This window comes from Schistocerca piceifrons, chromosome 8 (assembly GCF_021461385.2).
Source record: "Schistocerca piceifrons isolate TAMUIC-IGC-003096 chromosome 8, iqSchPice1.1, whole genome shotgun sequence".
Lineage (NCBI taxonomy): Eukaryota > Metazoa > Arthropoda > Insecta > Orthoptera > Acrididae > Schistocerca > Schistocerca piceifrons.
This window is the reverse complement of record NC_060145.1, coordinates 403,077,483-403,100,126: the sequence shown is the minus strand read 5'-3', so window position 1 is coordinate 403,100,126 and position 22,644 is coordinate 403,077,483. Positions and strand designations below refer to the sequence as shown.

Genomic DNA, 22,644 nt, shown 5'->3' with positions numbered 1-22,644 from the left:
ATGGTGGATACCTCTTTTGAGTTACCAACTGGGGTAGTGCTTACTTTTACCAGCCCTTCCATTCTGCAATTGAAATTGTATGTTGTACATGGCAGGAAATAAATTCCAAGATAAGAACGGATTGTTAGTCCAAAATGATTTCTCATGGTTTTCTCCATTAGGTTCTTCCGCTCTCTCTACTGTTGGGAATTAGGATTCCTTTCTGCCTTTGAGACTGTTGACCGGTTTCACCTGTAACCCTAGGTGGGGGCCTCAAAGGATACTACCATCCAGAGCCAGATGGATTCAAGTTTTTCTATGGGGTATATTCCTCACCCTCTTCTTTCCTCATAACTTGCGCGATGAGGCCTCGGGAATGGGAATGGCAGTCGCAGAGTTAGCCTGGTTTTCATGTTCATTAAAATTTTCACTAACATGGCTGAAAAATGGAATCAATGATCGCAACACATGATACCCGCTAATTAAATTCAGTCCAGGCCATTGCAAATATTTGTTAGTTTTGTCCATTCAAGACAACATGGCATCGCAGAAGACAGCTAGTACTGCTTGCTGTCTTCAGATTTTTCAAAAGCGATTCTGCCCCATTTCTTGTCACTGCATTTTCTTGTTCTCAATAATTTCTTTAAAGAACACATAAACGGCATAGAAATTCTGTTGAATAGCTGATATTGCTTCCTCACAGCATGACCATCTAGTATCACACAATATCTTAAGTCACTCATTCTTCCTCACAAGCATGTGCCAACGGTGAGTACAAACTACAAAAAAACCATATAGTCATTGAATAACTTGGAAAAAAAAAAACAGCTGTTTCTGACGATTTCTCAGCACTGTTTGGAACACCAGGTTTAACAGGTATCAACACAAGGCACATAGAAAGCTAATTAATTCAGTTCCTTTATCTTTGCACTTAAACCTGAATATTTTCCACTCGTGTTACTGGCAACGACAATCTTCTGTCCTCATACGGTACTGTATTCCCAAAAGAGATCTAGGTAAACTTTCCTAAGACTTTCTCCTGTGTGTCTGTGTTGGGAACAAAACATAAAAATCTTCCTCATAAACTCTTCCCTCGAAACAATACCTTCTACAAGGGCTAGCTGATCTTCATGTGCTGTGTCTACTGTTGAATATACAGCTAACCTTTAGAATTTTGCTGTTTGAATTTCGGCAACTATTTTACTCAATACCTTGACTCCCACAAGACCAATGAATTCTTCACAATACCGGTAGCCTTGGAAAAATATGACTGATGGCAATGACCTTTAGAGCAACGCTCATGGATGTGTTGTTTCAAAAACGGGTCAAAATGAGCAATTAATTCAAGGAAACCTAAATAGTTACCATTATTTTTGGTCCAAAAAATTTTGTTATCACCATTAAAAGCAAATCCTCTTATTTCCAAATGCTTAACTACCTCTATCACGCAGGGAAGCACTTCTTGCCAATAATTTTCCTCGGTTTAAATCGTATGCTGCAGTTCACTGTCGATACAGCACGTCTCTCATTCTTCCAAGGTAGAAGCCGCGTCACTGAATTTTTGGGATGAATAGCATTGTTTTCATGAGATGTCACTTTTTCTACCTCTTTCTTCCAGACATAAAGCCCACAAATTGAAAATGGAGAACTCATATCATCTAAGTCAATGCTGTCACTGAATAATTTACAGAAAATACAAAACACATTTCTTGTAGATTTGGAATACTACAGCCATTTCCTTTCATTTTTCTCTCCATTTAGCAATTTTCTACAGAACAAGGTGTTGGGTGAGTACATTTTTTGTGATTTATAGACACGTTCAGATTTACTTAGATCATCTAAATTGTTCTTATCATAGTCTAAACCATTCGCTAAAATCAATTCCACCAATGATTTTTCACGTTTTTCTATTTCGCCGAATGTTTCTCCAATGTTGGGCACTTCACTAATTCACTGTAAGTTCTGTCTCCGATTTCGATTTTATGATCGCTTAGTTCAACATTCGCTTTCATTGCCACCTCAATTACAAAATACTGCCCGACTACAATTTCAGTTTCACCGGGATCTGTAAAACACTCCTTAGAAGAAATAGATACCAGTGTAAAAGGTACCGGTTCAGTACAGACTTCACTAACATTACCAGTGGGGCAATTTTTTTTCGTAAGACTATGCAGTCACTTGTGGCAGTTTCTTCATAAATGTAGCTCCTTCTTTCTGTGCTTTTCTTTTGCTCGAATTAACAATTCAGCTCTCCAACAATAGACGAGGAATATAAGCAACGAACAGAAGAAGGAAAGGGCGATGGGTGAATGGTGAGTGCATCAAACAAAACGCAAAAGTGTTTGAAGTAACTCGCCTATTGTTAAGGTCAAAAATTCTGCTCGAATACATGCATACAGAGTTTATAAATAGATGGAACTTGTTGACATGGAAGGAATGTTGCGCAACTGCGCAGTAACTTAATTTTTTGCTGGATTTGGACTAGGTATTCTGTGACTACATGAGACTGCAGAACATTTCTGTTCAACGAGAAAATATGAATCATAATTATCATGTACTATATTCGACCTTTTGTTTTAAACTGATTTATGATAGTTTTTTAAGATGGTGGTTGTAACAAACAAAGAAATTTGTTTTATATTTTAGGGTCTTATTTTATCCCATGGTGATGGTTGTATCTTGAATGATTCTTATTAGAGAGCCAGATGAGGAAGATCAGAGTGGAGGCCCCCCGTCCACATGGAGTCCTGGGTCTAGAGCCCCCCTTTTCCCTTCCCTTAATCTGGCACTGGAGGACATAAATTAGAATAACTCATTCAGCACAGAAGACTGTAACCATGACTTTACCAGTTGAAAGTTAGACTTTGAAATTTTTCTACGGAGCAGAGCTGGTGTAGCACCACTCAACGGGTCACCATTTCGTTTCCAGTTAAAAGTGATGAGCCCATGTTTCATTGCTTGCAATGATGTTCGAGAAAAACTGTCATGCCCAGCCTCATAACGTGCAAGTGACTTCACACAAATCGTCCTTCATTGCTCTTCATGGTCTTCTGCTAGGTAGCAAATAATCCACAGAGCACACACTTTTATGTACCCCAACTGGAGGACGAGAGTACTAGGCTACCAACAGAGCCATCCAGTTGTGCAGAGAGTTTGACTGTTATCCATTGATCACCTCAAATGAGTGTGTCTGCACATTCCAACATTGCAGGAGTTGCAGCCGGCTGGCACGCAGGGGATTGGGCATGTTTGCGCAACCTTGTTATGATAACAGACTCAACACCCAATGACTCACTGTTCTTTTGTTCCAGGTCCCCATAGATATTCTGCATGCGACCATGAATATCTGCAGTGCTCTGGTTTTCCATAAAAAGAAATCAGTGACAGCTCTCTGCTTGGAATGCACATGCATTACAGACACTATTTCCAAGGCTATGTATAGTGCCGCCACCATTCACAAATTCATGAAACTATAGGAGCTGAAGTGGAAATATTCGACGAAGTTGCACAACAAAATCCGCATTTTTTTCAACCAAAACCGGCCGAAAAAATGTGTTGCATTACTTACCGAACGCACCTTCATCTCCGTTATATCAAGTGCCAAAGAAACTGATATAAGTATACATATTCAAATACAGAGATATGTAAATAGGCAGAATACGGCATTGCGGTCGGCAGCGCCTATCCAAGAGAACAAGTGTCTGGCGCAATTGTTAGATCGATTACTGCTGCTACAATGGCAGGTTATCAAGAGTTAATCGAGTTTGAATGTGGTGCTACAGTTGGCGGACGAGTGATGGGAAACACCATCTTCGAGGTAGCGATGAAGTGGGAATTTTCCCATATGACCGTTTCACGAGAGTACCATGAATATCAGGAATCCGGAAAACATCAAATCCCCAACATTGCTCCAACTGCAAAAAGGTCCTGCAAGAATAGGATCAATGACTGAAGAGAATCATTCGACATGATAGAAGTGCAACCCTTCCGCAAACTGCTGCAGATTTCAGCGTTGGGCCATCAACAAGTGTCAGCGTGTGAACAATTCAATGAAACATCATCGATATGGGCTTTTGGAGCCAAAGGCACACTCATACACCCTTAATGACCGCACGACACAAAGCTTTACGCCTTGTCTTGGCCTGTCAACACTGACATTGGACTGTTGATGATTGTAAACGTGTTGCCTGGTTGGACGAGTGTCGTTTGAAATTGTATCGAGAGGATGGACGTGTACAGGTATGGAGACAACCTCATGAATTAATGGACCCAGCCTGTCAGCAGAGGCTGGTGGAGACCCTGTAACGGTGTGGGGAGTGTGCAGTTTGAGTTATATGTACCCTGATATGTCTAGATATGACTCAGATAGGTGACTCATACATAAGCATCCTGTCTGATCACCTGCATCAACTCATGTCCATTGTGCATTCCGACGCACTTTGGCAATTTCAGCAGGACGATGTGACACCCCACACTTCCAGAATCGCTACAGAGCTGCTCTCCTGAGTTTAAACACTTCCGCTGGCCGCCAAACTCCCCAGACACGAACATTACTGAGGAAATCTGCGATGCCTTATAACATGCTGTTCAGAAGAAATCTCCAAGGCCTGCAGGATTCATGGTGTCAGTTCTCTCCAGCACTACTTCAGACATTAGTCAAGTTCATGCCCCATCGTGTTATGGCACTACTGTGGCGTGCTCTCGGGGGCCCTACACGATATTAGGCAGGTGTATCAGTTTCTTTGCCACTTCAGTGTAGAAGTTATGTACTGTTCTTATCCTAGTTTCTGCCAATCCCATAATATGAATTTTATATTCCATTTGGAAATAAACCAGATTTTCCCTATTAGAGCAGGCCAAATGAATGTTCCATAACATAACTCTGTCCAAATGATTACTGTCCATTATGTGCCTCACTCACTCTCGCAACATGATGTTTCGAATCCTTTTGAACTGCACCCAACTGCACCATGCTAATGATAGACATACACTTGTGATATAAATTATCTATGATGTTTGCCCTAACAGATGACATGGGTCAGAATGGTTTATGTACAGTCAGGGATATAGGGACAGGCACATTGTAGTACAAACCTCTGAGCACTGACCGCTGATTGAGTCCTCTGGTTCTGACTTGTTGTTGAGTGGGACAAACTGTGGGGCTGGCTGAGTCTATGGTGCCTGCATTGCAGGGGCAAAAGTAGCATCTGGTACGCAAGCCAGACACGGTCATATGGGACAGTGTTTGAAGAAGTGGACTTGGATTAAGGCTGCAGTCGTAGCGGCTCCGATATCGCTGGATTCTGCCGACGACCGACATCATCTGGAGACGGCCGATCTTTCCAAATCAGTACGTACGCCACTATGTGCACGACCACACTAAAACTGATCCCTTCTCCTGAACGTACACATTTCGAAGGGCAATCGGTGAAATTCAAATCAGTTTGTTTTTTTTGGTCAAATCGGCCGATATCCTCGCACACGAGCTATGGAGCATGAGAAACCGCCAAAAGAGAATGACTTTGTGGCATCCTGAGGATGAAAATATCATAATCGGCACATAGTTCAGAATCTATGGACTAAAATCGCAGGTTTATTCGAATCCTCATATGCAAAATCGGTATTGGAAATTTTAGGAATAGATTATAACCTCAAAAATGTATTTTTTGACGTGAAGAGGGTGGCGTATGTTTTATGCGCATAGCTACCGTACTGGATCTTTCTTGTGGTAGGATGTCATTAGTTGTCTACAAATTATTATTACTGCTTACTGGCGTTTCATGCCAGTAGGTTAGTGATGCTGTTAATATGAAGTGGTTTGAAAATGCAGTGTACGGTAAGTATTTCCACTTTTAAGTGCTTCAGTTTTTCAGAGTACTTTATGCTACACCTTTTACTTGTCTTTCACTCGTGTGTAAAACGACAATCACTAATTGATGTACGTCAGCACAACTTCAAATAAATACAGCGACACAAAGTGTTTATAACTAGCTTTTCAAGGTCACCACGAATTATCTCGAGTATAGAACAACGTTTCTCCCGTCATCTCATATATTCGTAAAACTTGTCTGGTTATTCCGATAACTGAGGACAGAAAGCATAGTACTTGCCACGTTCTTTACGATTCACGAAAGCTCATTCCCATGCATTCGGTGTCTCTTTAATAGCAGAAGCTGCTACGCAGCCCTTGTATCCACAACACAGAGGCGTCGTTGTATCCACCCCACCTTAAGAGATTAAAATCTAACCCACATCATACACAGAATAGATTCTAACCTAACCTTCTTGACCCTGGGAAAAACAGACGGAGGAGATAAGACGCACTATGACCACACTGTCGGCCAATGTTATTGGGCAACATCTGGCGACCATTGTCTGTGTCACTGTGACGCAGACTATGGCTGCTTTCACACTGGCGACTTCGTTGTGGCGTTTCAGCCACGCGGTTCAATCGCAGCAATGGGCGACTACCGCACTTTTGAGCAGCGTGGTCGAATTGCCAGACATGCAACTGTACCACGCAGCAGAAGCTCTGTGGCAAGAGCTGTCTGTATGCTTCTGCTACTTAGCGACGAAACGGACTCTGATGAGAAAGTGTTGCTTTTCGTTTTGTTATTGAAAAGAAAACACAGGCATCAGCGACATCATCCAAAGTACCGGATTCATCCTATGTTAACTACTGGAGAAAAACATGGACTTTTTTTTATAATTTATAAGAAATTGAAAGAAAACTCTAAAAAATGCTTTAACTGCTGCAGAATGTCTGTGACGTCTTTTGATCAGTTATGTGCTGTGCTGAGGGCTAACAAAATAAAAGAAAGTACATAAATGAGAAATAGTATATCATCAGATGAAAGACGAATGATTACTTCAAGGAAATAAAATGCCTTTTTTACATATAAATTTATGTTTAAAGTAAATTCGACAATAATTTTTTTCGATGAAATACGTTAAAACAGCTTCCTAAAATCTACGCTACCCAGAGAATAAATCAGTGGTCACTGATGAATCAGGTGATATAGGTGAAAGTGATTTGATGTACTTGGACATGGATTGAAAGCATGAACAGTTATGGTGTATTTGAATATATAGGTACTGGTATGTGTGAAGTGATCTGAAACTTACAGTTTTCTAGTGAACTGTAAGACCTGCTGTATTACCACAAAACTGACATTATTTTAAAATTATTGTCCATCTTTAAACGCTTTGCCACAGATTTCAAATCATCTAATAATGACAGTAGAAAATGATTATCAGGGTAATCTCCTTCACGGTTTGATGAATTTTCTTTTTCTTGATGTTTGCTGCAAGTACCTGAAACAGTTTCTTCCCTTCTGTCATCCCTTGTCTCTTACGGGAACTGGAGGCAACTCCACCCTCTACATCAGAATAATTTGCCACGTCAGTACGAACAATAGCTTCTTCCAGCTCTGCTGGTTTGTTGGCAGTTACAGGTAATAAGAAAGTTATTGTTGTTGTTGTTGTGGTCTTCACTCCAGAGACTGGTTTGACGCAGCTCTCCATGCTACTCTATCCTGTACAAGCTTCATCATCTCCGAGTAACTACTGCAATCTACATCCTTCTGAATCTGCTTAATATATTCTCCTCTTGGTCTCCTCCTACAATTTTTACCTTCCACGGTTCCCTCCAATATTAAACTGGTGATCTCTTGATGCTTCAGAATTTGTCCTACCAACTGATCCCTTCTTCTAGTCAAGTTGTGCCATAAATTTCTCTTTTCCCCAGTTCTATTCAGTAGTATCTTCTCATTAGTTACGTGATCTACCCATCTAATCTTCAGCATTCTTCTGTAGAACAACATTTCGAAAGCTTCTATTCTCTTCTTGTCTAAACTATTTGTCCTCCATGTTTCACTACCATACTAGGCTACACTCCATACAAATATTTTTGGAAAAGACTTCCTGACAGTTAAATCTATACTCGATGTTAACAAATTTCTCTTATTCAGAAACGCTTTCCTTGCCATAGCCAGTCTACATTTTGTATCCTCTGTACCTTGACCGTCATCAATAATTACACTCCCCATATAGCAAAACTCATCTACACTCATGCTTATAAATTAAGGATAATGCTGATACGTGGTGAAGCAACGCTCTGGTGGGCGGTTTGCGGGTTTAAATCACCAGGGGGTATGACAACACGGTGCATTTGACCTGCGGTCGTCGCACGATGGCGCTGGCAGCAGTCCACATAAGCAGAGGTGTGTTGGTGCATGTCAGAGTACGGTGCAGCGAATAAGTGCGCAGACGTTTTCAGACGTGCTAATGGTGACTGTGTGTTGAAAATAGCTCAAATAACTGATATTGATGACGTTATGAGGGGTAGAATACTAGGGCGACTGGAGGCTGATCAAACACAGCAGGTCGTAGCATGGGCCCTCCGTGTGCCACAAAGTGTGATATCAAGATTATGGCAACAACTCAAGCAGACAGGAATCGTGTCCAGGCGCTACAGTACGGGATGTCCACAGTATACGACACTACCACAAGGAGACCGATATCCCACCATCAGTGCCAGCAGATGGCCAAGGATTACTGCAGGTAGCCATGCTCGGGACCCTACTGCAGCCACTGGAACAGTTGTCTCCAGACACACAGTCTACAGACGACTGAACAGACATGGTTTATTCGCCCAGAGACCTGCAAGGTGCATTCCACTGACCCCTGGTCACAGGAGAGCCCATAAAACTTGGTTTCAAGAACACAGTACGTGGTCATTGGAACAGTGGTCCCAGGTTATATTCATAGACGAGTCCAGGTACAGTGATTCTCGCCGGGTTTTCATCTGGCGTGAACCAGGGACCAGATACCAACCCCTTAACGTCCTTGAAAGGGACCTGTATGGAGGTCGTCTTTTGATGGTGTGGGGTGGGATTATGATTGGTGCACGTACACCTCTGCATGTCTTTGACAGAGGAACTGTAACAAGTCAGGTTTATTGGGACATCTTTTTGCGTGAGTATGTCAGCCTTTTCAGGGGTGCAGTGGGTCCCACCTTCCTCGTGATGGATGATAACGCACGGAACCACCGAGCTGCCATCGTGGAGGAGTACCTTGAAACAGAAGATACCAGGCGAATGGAGTGGCGTGCCTGTTCTCCAGACCTAAATCCCATCGAGCACGTCTGGGATGCTCTTAGTCGACTTATAGCTGCATGTCTTCAAAAACCTACGACACTTCGGGAACTCCGACAGGCACTGGTGCAAGAATGGGAGTCTATACCCCAGCAGCTGCTCGACCACCTGATCCAGAGTATGCCAACCTGTTGTGCAGCCTGTGTACGTTTGCATGGTGATCATATTTCATATTGATGTCGGGGTACATGCACAGGAAACAGTGGCGTTGTGTAGCATATGTAATTTGGGATAGTTTTCTCAACTTATCAGCAATACCTTGGACTTACAGATCTGTGTCGTGTGTGTGTCCCCTATGTGCCTATGCTATTAGCGTCAGTTTTGTGTAGTACCACGTTGTGTGACGCAAGATTCTGCAATTATCCTTAATTTATGAGCATGAGTGTACTACTTTAAGCATCTCATTTCCTAATCTGATACCTTCAGCATCACTCGATTTAATTCGACTATATTCCATTATTCTCGTTTTGCTTTTGCTTATGTCCATCTTGTATCTTCCATTGACTTATGGCTTGCCATAACTGTAACACTGTTAGTCAACTGTGCCGAACTGTGATTTCTACCTTTCTCAGATACTGTATTTACGCGAATCTAATGCACACCTTTTTGTTTACCATATGCAGTAATCAAAACTGGGTTGTGCATAAGAATCGTCGGTGCATTACATTCGAGTACCAACCTGAATCCGTCGTTCAGGGACAAGATCATTGAAATTTACGTATGGTTCCTTACATCTCAATGCATTGTTGTAATTTTCAGCTTACGTTTTTGTTGGGCTATTACTGCGTAGTGTGTTCGTATTAGGTAGTCACGAAATGGAAGGCAAGCACGGAAGAATATCGTATAATACTACTATAGAGCGTAAAGTAATTCCTTATGCTTAAAAATACGGTAACAGGAGGGCGGGACGAGAGTTCGATGTAGCTGAGAGTAACGTTTGCTTTTCGAAGAATTAGAAATTGGCATTATTTGCAACTACCAGTACTAGAAAGAAATTCACTGGTCCTCACAGTGGAAGACATCCTGACGTTGAACCAATATTTTTGGAATTCGTCCGTGGAAGGAGGAAAAATGGACAATCTGTAAACTAATTATGCCATAAGAAACAAAGCAAAAGGAGGTGGCTGCAGTTCCTAATATACCGAGGTGAGAGTTTCAGGCTAGTCGTGGATGGGTTGATCGCTTTATGAAAGGGGCGGGCTTATCTCTACGATGCCGTACAACAAAAGCTTCCACAAGATTTTGAGGGGAAAAAAATCAAGAATTTCAGCTCTATGTCACCACACTTCGGCAACGAAGGAATGTTTCGATGAGCCAAACAGGCGACTTTGTTGATACGCCAATTTGGTTTAATATGCCACATGATTACACGACTGATGAAAGGGGACAAAAGACGTTACATCAAAGCATCGTGGTGTGAAAAACAGCACGTAGCTATAACGCTGGCAGTCACAGCAGATGGGCGAAAACTTCCTCCTCTCTTAATCTACAAGCGGAAAACAAGTCCCAAGGCTTCTAAAAATGAAAAGCTGTTCCCTGTTGACGTCATTGTTCGAAATAAAGAGAAGGGACACGTGACAAATTCTAACGCTTGACTAGCTGCGAAGCGTATGAGAACTCCAAACTACAATTAATGCTATGTCTATACGCATTTCGTGGTCATCTTGCTGATGACGTAAAAAAGAAGATGCACAGTCTAGGCAGTGATCTGTTATTATTCCTGGAGGAATGACTTTTGTGTTAAAACCATTGAACGTTAGTGTAAGTAAAGTTTTCTGAGGTTACTTTCAGGAAGAGTGCAAGACATGGTTTTGCGAACCAAACTGTAAACTGACTCCGATACGGAAAATTAAGATTGCTGCACCCCACATTATTACACGCTTGATTTCGGCCTCATGGAGAAAAATCGAAGCACCAATGATAGTAGAATCATTCGAGAAATGCTGCATTTTATATACTCTGGACGATCATGAAAATGGTGTGCTCTGGAACGAGGACGACGGGGGAAAGAGTAAATGAAACTGCTTCTGATGTAGAATCCTCCGAGAATACCGGAAATGATGACATTAGTGGATAATGATGAGTAACGACCGTGATTTATGATCTATTTATTTGTATGTCATGTAGGTAATCAATTTAGGACATATTTTTTAATAATGACTGTGTCACTTAAGAATGGGTGGTGGCTTAAAATTGTTGTTTTGATGCTTCATGTATACATCCACTGACGTGTAAATAAACGGAGCCTACTAGTGATAAGCCAACAAACTCTTTGTTTACAACTTTAACTAGGGGGGTGCATTACATTCCACGGTGCATTAGACTGGCGTAAGTACAGTATACTGATAATGGCGTCCTGTATTCCGGGCATAGTCTCTCGGACTAGTTTGCCTACTGACATGGGGTGCAGTCGGGTTACGCTCGGAATTACTCGGAGCTTGAGAGTTCTCTTGAGTGAATACATATTAGTGGGCGTCGTGTCGATTCCCAATTTCGTTATTTTTGTGTATTCTTGCGGTATGTTGCTTCTACAAGTTATCAAAACTCCTAGGATTGGTACATTGACTTTTTCCTTAACCCCCAAACTGTCTCGATGTTTTTGATCGTCAATGTTGACAGTTGTTTTTACACTGACAAAAAGATTGGTTTCTCGTACACGTGCTACAACAGAGTTAGTGCTCTCAATGTTGGTTACTTTAAGCTGCGACTTATTGTTGGCCCTGACGCCATTTCCTTAGTTAACAGTTTTCTTACCACGGTATATGTAAGCACCTGTTTCGGGTCCACTGCTAGCCCACCTCGTTTCTTCGGTATTACACGCCAGTGTGCAAATGTTCACTGTCTTCATCCACATCTGTTCCCACACTGACATCTTTCAGTCCTGTATTGTCCTGGTGAACATAACACTCATTTATATCGTTCAAAATAATGTTGCCCATCGCTGATAACACATTGTCTTCTGTAACTATGTTTAGCACTAGTCTTCCAATGTCAGTTTCCATGACGCAGTAGTCGTAAGACCTAAAACACCCTCACAGTTACAGATGGCTTCCTTAGTGTATCGGAATACCAGTATTTACACTGACGAAGAGTATTCAGCTCCTCTAGTGACAAGCCAGGAAATACCACAAACGCAAACACTGAGAAGTATGCCGGAGCACTTTCATGCTCCGACGTCGTCACAATAGATTGTAGGCACAGACGTGAAAATACACTACTGGCCATTAAAATTGCTACACCACGAGGATGACGTGCTACAGAAGCGAAATTTAACCGACACGAAGAATGTGGTGTCACCGCCAGACACCACACTTGCTAGGTGGTAGCCTTTAAATCGGCCGCGGTCCGGTAGTATACGTCGGACTCGCGTGTCGCCACTATCAGTGATTGCAGACCGAGCGCCACCACACGGCAGGTCTAGAGAGACTCCCTAGTACTCGACCCAGTTATACAGCCGACTTTGCTAGCGATGGTTCACTGACTACAGACGCTCTCATTTGTAGAGACGACAGTTTAGCATAGCCTTCACCTACGTCATTTGCTACGACCTAGCAAGGCGCCAGATTCAGTTACTATGTCTTCTGAACAGATAATATTGTGACTCATGTACTGTCAAAAGCGACGTTCATCATTAATGGACTAAAGTTAAGTATCAAACTAATTACGTCCGCTTTCTGAATTCTAATTCCTTATCATGTTCCAGACCTCACGTCAGTATAGTCCTTCCCTTTTCACGCCAGCCTGCGTGAGCTAAAACGGGTGCATTTCGGCCTCTACTAGTAACTCGGTGTTGGCTCTTCTGCCAACACAACAAAGAAGATGCTGTGATATGCAAATTATTAGCTTTTCAGAGCATTCATACAAGGTTGGCGCCGGTGGCGACACCTACATCGTGCTGTCATGAGGAAAGTTTCCAACCGATTTCTCATACACAAACAGCTGCTGACCGGCGTTGCCTGGTGAAACGTTGTTGTGATGCCTCGTGTAAGGAGGAGAAATGCGTACCATCACGTTTATGACTTTGATAAAGGTCGGATTGTAGCCTATCGCGATTGCGGTTTATCGTATCGCGACATTGCTGCTCGCGTCGGTCAAGATCCAATGGCTGTTAGCAGAATACGGAATCGGTGGGTTCAGGAGGGTAATATGGAACGCCGTGCTGGATCTCAATGGCCTCGTATCACTAGTAGTCGAGATGATTGGCATCTTCTCCGCATCGCTGTAACGCATCATGCAGCCACGTCTCGATCCCTGAGTCCACAGATGGGGACGTTTGCAAGACAACAACCACCTGCACAAACAGTTCGACGACTTTTGCAGCAGCATGGACTATCAGCTTGGAGACCATGGCTGAGGTTACCCTTGACGCTGCATCACAGACAGTAGCGCCTGCGATGGTAACCTCAACGACGAACCTGGGTGCACGAATGGCAAAATGTCATTTTTTCGGATGAATCCAGGTTCTGTTTACAGCATCATGATGGTCGCATCTGTGTTTGGCGCACATTGGTGAACGCACATTGGAAGCTTGTATTTGTCATCACCATACTGGCGTATCACCCGGCGTGATGGTATGGGGTGCCATTGGTTACACGTCTCGGTCACCTCTTGTTTGCATTAACGGCACTTTGAACAGTGGACGTTACATTTCAGATGTGTTACAACCCGTGGCTCTACCCTTCATTCGATTCCCACGAAACCCTACATTTCAGCAGGATAATGCACGACCGCATGTTGCAGGTCCTGTACGGGCCTTTCTGGATACAGAAAATGTTCGACTGCTGCCCTGGCCAGCACATTCTCCAAATCTCTCACCAATTGAAAACGTCAGGTCAGTGGTGGCCGAGCAACTGGCTCGTCACAATATGCCAGTCACTACTCTTGATGGAATGTGGTGTCGTGTTGAAGCTGCATGGGCAGCTGTACCTGTACACGCCATCCAAGCTCTGTTTGACTCAATGCCCAGGCGTATCAAGGCTGTTATTACGGCCAGAGGTGGTTGTTCTGGGTACTGATTTCTCAGGATCTCTGCACCCAAATTACGTGAAAATGTAATCACATGTAAGTTCTAGTATAATATATTTGTCCAATGAATACCCGTTTATCATCTGCATTTCTTCTTGGTGTAGCAATTTTAATGGCCAGTAGTGTATAAAAGCTCTGTACTTTACTATCGTATACATCCGGTCGCTGCATGAAAGATCCATGCGTAAAAGATGGAAAGTTGCCCAGGTCACATGAAGGAAGTAAGAGTAATCCGACAGATTACAGACCCGTAACACTGACGTTGATTTGAAGTAGGATTTTATAACATGTACTGCATTCGAAAATCCGCCTCGGTAGCTGAGTGGAGGCCGGCACAGTAGCTCAGCGTGTTTGGTCAGAGAGCTACCTGCCCATTGTAATAAAAATATTGAGTGATCGGATCAACGAACAACCTGAACGAGTGTCATCGGACGTCCGCCACGAACAAATTCAACGAACAATACAGAACAAAATAAGGTCAAAGAAAAAAAGTAGTGGCCAGCGCGGCCGAATGCTGTGCAAAGGGGCCCGGGTTCGATTCCCTCCTGCGCAAGTCGCTGAAGTGGCGTCAAATCAAAAGACTTGCACCAGGTGACCAATCTTCCCGGCAGGAGGCCTTAGCCACACGATATTTCATTTCATTTCCGTTCCAACATTATGAATTACCTTGAGGAAAACGATCTGTCAGAACAAATGCAGGAAATACCATTCTTGACAAGCACAACTAGATCTTTATTCTCATGAAATAGTGAGTGCTATCGACAGGGAGCCTCAAGTTGTTTATATGTTCCTAGATTCCCAAATGGCTTTTGACACAGTTCCTCACAAGCTGTTTTTAAACAAATTGCATGCCTGTAGAGTATCGTATCTGTTCTGTGACTGGATCCATCATTTATTATCAAAAATATCACAATTCGTAGTAATTGAAGGAAAGTTATCGAGTAAAACAGAAGTGATAACTGGCATCACCCAAGGAGGTCCTACTGGCCATCTGCTGTTCCTCATCTATATAAAAGGATTGAGAGACGATCTCAGCAGCCGTCTTAGATTGTTTGCAAATTGTGCTTCATTTAGCGTCTAATAAAGTAATCAGAAGATCAAAACTATTTGCAAAGTGATTTATACAAGATATGTGTATGCTGAAAAAAGTGGCAATTGATCCTAAATAAAGAAAAGTGTGAGGTCATCCACATGACTACCAAAATGAATCTGTTAAATTTTGGATGTATGAATTCAACTACGGGTCTAGGAATTGCAATTATGAAAAACTTAAATTGGAATGAACATATAGACAATGTAGTGGGGAAGGCAAACCAAAAACTGTGTTTTATTGGCAGAACACTTAGAAGACGAAACAGGTCTAGTAAAGAGGCTGCATACACTGCACCTGTCCACTTCCTGTTCGAATATTGCTTTGCAGTATTGGATCCGTACTAGATAGCACTGATGGAGGATATTGAAAAAGTTAAAACAAGGGAACCTCATTTCGTATTATAGCAAAGTAGGGGAGAGAGTGTCATGGATATGATATTCGAGAGTAGTAGGAGAAGGGTGGCGTCAGTGCATTTGGTTAATGCGGGTTGTCTAAATCAGGGGCAAGGATGCACTCAGGGGCAAACTGATTGTTCTCCTATGACTAACAGGTCATTAACCTACTGTTCTGCTAACAGGCTCCTTCCTCTTGATTCACAGGCCCTTAACCTATTGTTTGCCGGCACCTCCACCGAGCCCTCCCCAAAAACCCTCAGGAAACCCCCAACCCATCCCCTCCCCCTCGCTGATGCAGGTACACTTTTAGCTCCCAGTTATTCGAATAGCCTCCTCTCATTCTTATCAATTGACTGACTACTTAATTAAATTTATCAATTAATTAACCTCTCCACCTCTGGTAAACCCCCACATCCCTCCTTCCCCCTCTCCCTGCTCCACCCACAGCTGGAAATTGATGGCTCTGCGGCGGAGAGAAATGATCTCATAACAGGAAATTCAAGGGTATATTCTTTATTTATAAGAAATTCTGTTTGCGGGGTTGGATTTCTCTTGCTCATTGTTCTCTGCTGTTTGGGAACATGCAGGTCTTGTAGGAAGTATTTCATCAAATGCTTTCCTCATTTTTTTCCAATCGTGCAAGGAATACTGTCATGAAACACCTATGACATGTAATTACACTGGTAAAAATTTTTCAAGCGCGAAGCATGAAGCATCCACTGGACCACGCAGAATGCCACCGCACGCACTGCCAGGAGTCAGGGTGCACTGGCAGCCCCTGCAAACGCGGCCATCAGCTGCCGAGCCACATGCAGGAGTCCATTCATGACCCGCAAGCATGAGGCTGTGGCATCCCTTTCACGCTTGACACCTGAGAAATTCCTGTCGAAACAAGTGTTTTCCTAGCCACCAAAGCTGATGCATGGCTTTCATAGCTGTGGGTCCAGTACCGATCGAGATGTTTGCATAGAGGCTCACCCTCGCAGGATGCAGCTAACAGGTTGTCAGTGTTACACTGACGTCACACGTCTATGTAAATAACAGCCAAGTCTCCCTCTGGATGTACTCTAGAAATCTGATGCAATGTATTCACAAAACATTTACGAAAATATCTCAGAATAACACAGGTTGCATTGTTGCTAGAGATCCTTACGGGATAGCCCATTCGTCATGCATTATGCTGTACTGCCTTCGACATACATCTCAGAAATGGTAAAAATTCTCACCACTAAAAGTTTTCATCTTGTCTGTGCATGGTTGCGAAAACACCATTTATCATAAGAGCATTCTTGTTATTTGGGAAGAGAGCACTGTCTAAGCACAGATGGGAAATTAAGATGTGGATTTAACTTAATAATTAAAAATCAAATTGGACACTATTAAAACTACGTCTAACAAAAATAAGGAAAGAGTTGTTTTCTGTATCTAAAAGTGTATGCTAAAGTTAATAAAGACTTAGTACAAGAATATCTGCTTCTCTTGTTTGCTAATCTACCAAAAATCCTAAGATATTTCCTAAATACAATGATCTGTGGGCATGAATTCAGATGTGGAAAGTGGGTAGCTGAAGACCTTGAAAAGTTGTTGAAACTAGGTAGCTGAAATTATACTGAGCCCCTTTTCGTACCTATATGAAGAATTTAGCTGTCAGTGCAATATGGCGACCGGTAGAAAATAGGTTTGCCACTGAATGTCTCGTCTGCAGAAGAGAATGGCAAACAGTGCTGCCATGCCGGCAGTAATTTGGCGGTTGAATTCAGGAAGAGCTAACCAGAATGCTCCATTCATTCACAAGAATTCCTTTGTGCTGGGACACAATAGCCTCTACAGACTGGTTCAAACAAGATGGGAGCAAGGTATCTACTTAAAGTTCAGAGAGTAATGTGATGTCTTGTTTGTTCAAGTGTTCAAAGACAGGATGAAGCATACCATCCGTCCCTGGCAGGATTGTGGCATTAGGACATCTCCACTGTAGGTCAGAGCTTCGAATTCTGTTTGTGAAATTGTTCTGAATTTCCCATCTTTGCTTAGACAGTGCTCTCTTCCCAAACAACAAGAATGGGTTTATGATAAATGGAGTTTTCGCAACTACGCACAGCCATAATGAAGGCTTTTAGTGATGAGAACGTTTACCATGTCTGAGACGTATTTTGAAGGCAGGACAGCGTAACACATGATGAACAGGCTGTCCCACTAGGATCGGTAGAAAGAATGCAACTTGTGTTATTCTGGGATATTTTCATAAGCAGAGGGAGACTTGGCTGTTATTTACATAGACATGTGACATCAGTATAACACTGTCAGCCTTTTAGCTGCACCTACAAGGGTGAGCCGCACCTATGAGAGCTATGCGTCAGCCATGGTGGGTAGGAAAGCAATTGCTTCGACAGGGATTTCTCATGTGTCAAGTATAAAAGGGCTGCCACCATCTCATGCTTGTGGGACCTAAACAGACACCTGCACATGGCCCGGCAGCTGATAGCCACATCGTTGCTTTGTGGGGCTGCCAGTACACCCTGACTCCTGGCAGTGCGTGTGGTGGCGGTGCGTGCAGTCCAGTGGAGAGCACATGGTTCGTGTTTGAAAGATTTTTACCAGTATAATTACATGTCATAAGTGTTTGATGACGACATTCCTCGCACAATCGGAATAAAAAAAGTAAATCAATCAATGTGATTACTCCAGAATGAGATTTTCACTCTGCAGTGGAGTGTGCGCTGATATGAAACTTCCTGGTAGATTAAAACTGTGTGCCGGACCGAGACTCGAACTCGGGAGTTCGAGTCTCGGTCCGGCACACAGTTTTAATCTGCCAGAAAGTTTCAATGTGATTACTTCTTGCACGGCCTGCATCTTTCCTAACAGCAGAGAACAACGAACGAGAGAAATCCAACCGCACAAACTGAATTTTTTATAAATAAACAATATACCTTTGAGTTTCCTGTTATGAGCTCCTTCCTCTCCATCGCAGAGCCACCAATTTTCAGGTAGGGAAAGGGTGGGGAGGGGGGGGGGGGGCTGGAGGGATGGGGATGTTTACCAGAGAGGTAGGACTAATTGATCAGTTTAACTAAGTAGTCAATGATCTTGAGAAGAATGAGAGGGGATTATTGGTTCAAAAATGGCTCTGAGCACTATGGGACTCAAGAGGGGATTATTCAAATAACTCAGAGCTGCAAGTGTACCTACATCAGTGAGGGGAGGGGGTGGGTTGGAGGTTTCCTGAAGGCTCAGAGGGGAGGAGAAGGAGAGGGAGAGGTGGGGAACAATCTGTTAAGGAACTGTCAATCAAAAGGAAGGATCATGTTAGCAAAACAATAGGTTAATGACCTGTCACCACAACAGGTTGACCCTGAGTGCCTACTAGCCCCTGATGTAGGCAACCCACACTAACAAAATGCACAGACACGGCCCTTGGCCTACAACTTTTGAGTTGGGGTGACAACCAGTAAAACAATGGCATTTTTCATTGCAGTGAAAATTTCCCATGACATTTCAATAAACTGTGTTCTGCTCCGAGTGCAAGAATATTTTGTGAACACCCACACTGATAGGGAGAAATGATCATTGTAATAAAATAAGGACGTCAGAGCTTGCACAGAAAGATTGAAATGTTTGTTTTTACCATGTGCTGTTAGTGAGTGGAACGGTAGAGAAATAGTGTGAAGGAGGTTCGATGAACCATCTGTCAAGCACCTCAGTGTGAATTGGAGAGCAGTTATATAGATATATATGTCGGATATCATTTGAGGTGAATGGAGGGTTAAGGTTCTAGCAAACAATGATAGTTTACTTCTTCTTTTCTGCTTAGTGAAGAAAGTGTTCCGACTCTAAATATCGTTCAGTCGACCAAACTTCAGTCTATAGTCTTCCTTCCTTGAAGCAACAATGCAAGGATCGTTGATATTGCGCATCCCTGAAAGTGCTGTCCAAATAATCAATCTCCCTTATTTATTTCCACGCATCGGAAAAAGAGATACTGACTGGGATTCATTTCACATGTGGCGAAGTATCAGATGCTAAGGGGAACTGTTCCTACAAAAACTGTTGAATAAAGAAATAGAGACACTTAACCTAAGTCCCACTGACTGCTGTGGCTTGAATTGTTACCTTGAATAAAATAAATATTTGTCTCCAAGATCAAATCTTTTCCCAAACTGGTTCCTCTGAGGCTACTGACAAAAATTTATTTAAAATAACGTTTGTCTGGGGGAGATGAACAAGTCACATAAGACTCATCCCTGGGGAAATGAGATCTACATAAATGTTAATTATTTTGCCATAGGTATCTTAGGATGTAGGTAGGTGCTTGAATATACAAATATACAGTATGCTGAACTGTTGATAGATTTTTCTCATGCACAGTATTGATGTGTCTCACATATAGGCCAACTTCTACAGCTTTTACAATTAAATTTTACTTTCATTTTCAAATCTTCTGTTAATTACTAAATGCCCTTAATATATGTAAACGTTTATAAATCGGAAGGGATGATGGTTAAGGTACAGCTGGAAGGGTGGTTTGAGTTTTGTACTTGACAAAACAGTTGGAGGTGTGGAAGTCCTTCCCAGTGTATGAACAGGCGCTGACAAGAGAGGTGGCAGCCTCTTTGCTGCAGGAGCTCCTCATAACACAGACGGCAGACAGCAGAAGCAGATAGCAGGGCCGTACAGAACAAGGCTGGCCACAAGGCCTGCTCACACACACAGTGACACGGAAATACTTGTCGCACCCACTGCAACACACTCTGACTGTCTTGTGCTTACTGCAGTATACAGTCTAATATTTAAACTTCTCATGTTTCAGGTTCCTCTGGTGGACCTGTATCGTCCTGGATCGGTAAGACCCATTTTAGCTTTTTACTTTTACTTTACATTATCCATAGATATTTCTAAGTACTTTGCCTGGTCACAGGTAAAGTACATTTCTTTTGATTACATTCCTTTCATCATCAAAATTAAACGAGTATGTGGACTTACTCTGGGGCCCCAAGTCCCTGACTGTACCAGATGTCAAAGAAATGATGATATGTCCCAGGATGATGTAGGCTTTAGGACTCCAGAATGTGGTTAGGCCACTACTGGGAAGGGATATCTTCTTCACATACATTTGCAGCAATCCTTGTGTATGTGCTGTATCATACGAATTTGTCTAGTGCAGAGGGTTGTAATGAAGCTGTGTAGAGTGTAGAGGTGACTTTGTGTCCTTGATGGTGAAAGAGGAAGTGACAGCAGATATCACAGCTAACTTATTCTTCTCCAGTATCAAACCAGAGGGCAATAAACATGAGGTCACAATATGACCAACGAACCACAACTGACACTTTTGTACCCAGTAATTCAACATGTCTCTGCAGAATGCCTGGGCATTGAAACCAGGGCGCAGACATATAGTTTGGTGACCAGAGAGTATGTCTGAACATCAGTCTGATGGAAACCTATGGAAACATCTTGTATCATTAGGAATTATACGGAAAAGTCATAGACTGAACGCCTACACATCTTGTTCATCGCTACAGCCGCAGAGGCTGGTTCCAAAGGCGTGTCAAAATTCTCTGAATCTTCATGTAAGTAACGTCTATATAGGCAACATTTATAAAATTATTAACAGCTTTTTGTCTTTTTGGCCCCGGTTTATTTTCCAGAGAAACACAAATACGTCATACAGTTTTATTTGGAATGAAAAGCTCCTACGTGGAAATGAGCTATACAGATCTCTACCTGCCCTGTGGTCCTCCAGCCCACTGCTGGATGGAGTGTCATTGTATCTTTAAAAACAATGCTTCGTCTAACAGAGAGAAGGTTCTGTGAAGTCGAACTGCTACCACAACTGGAGTAGATCAGCTGGAGTTTTCTCCAAGACATAGACATCTCGCTCGATGCTCTCCCAGGTGTACTTAATAGGACCAGTGTCATATGATATGAAAACTTACACAAGTGGCCTCATGTGTGTGGAGTGTTCCTCAAAGCATTCACACTTAACTGACAAAAGTAATGAATTGGACTCCTGAAACTACAAGTCAACACTGGGCGCTAAAGGTGGTGAAACAGATTTACGCAGTTATAATCAAACAGTATGTTAAGGTACTGATGGCCGGGAGAAGATGATAGCAGTGCATCAAACACCTCTTTTCATCCTGCGTACTGAACATGTGGCTTGAACGAATTTGATCACTGCCATTGGTGTGCACCAACTTATATCGTGACACGTTACTCCTGATGTGTATTTTCCAAGCTTATAGGGCAAATATTCTTCCAATCTCCAACACTTCGACCACTGTCGGCAATTCAGAGTACACTACACACCTCTTGATAAGATAGTTGGGACTGAGCGAGGTGGTGCTGTGGTCAGACACTGGACTTGCGTTTGACAATACAGAAGTTCCAGCTCCATCCCTCACAAACCTGTCTTGGGGTTTCTGTGATGTCCCTAAATAGCTTACGGTAAATTTCTAGATGATTCCCTCAGAAAGAAAGCAACCAGTTTCCTTACCTGTCCATCCCCATCCTTTCCCAATCCAGCCTTGTGCCCAACCTGCAGCACTCTTAGCATCAAAGGGACATAGAACCATAACATTTTTCTTGTGCCCACAGCAATTTCGGTGCTTGTTTTGTGCAGCGAGTGTAGGTACACATGTGGAGCGATGAATTGTCTGCCACATGGATATGGCGATATGGCTGTTGGCAGGATGCTGTCGTCCAGCATTAAAATGGCTAATAGTCGCTGCATTATTGTCCATCAATCCACAGTCACAAGCCACGACAGTTGACAATAACAAATAACAGTATAAATACAGTGTTCACATGTCGACAAAAGGCTGTAGAGATAGTGATTTTCCTTGAATCGGTGCTGTGTCCTCACAACATTGGCTAAATGGTGACATATGTACTGATATCACAGATCCTATGCCATGTATGCTCTTCTGTTCAGTGTATCCCAACCATGGGTGCCAAGTCGAGTGGTATGATTTATTTTGCTGTGTCCAGAGAGTAAGTT

The 22,644-nt window shown here is 42.7% G+C and overlaps 1 protein-coding gene across 1 annotated transcript in view; it reads left to right on the top strand.

Moving 5' to 3' along the window:
- Positions 1-2,280: 2,280 nt before the first annotated feature.
- Positions 2,281-22,644, top strand: part of LOC124712382 — a 28,370-nt gene continuing 8,006 nt past the window's right edge. Inside the window, exon 1 of the mRNA XM_047242678.1 lies at positions 2,281-2,291. Coding sequence (XP_047098634.1) covers positions 2,281-2,291 — 11 coding nt within the window. The remainder of the gene's footprint in view (positions 2,292-22,644) is intronic.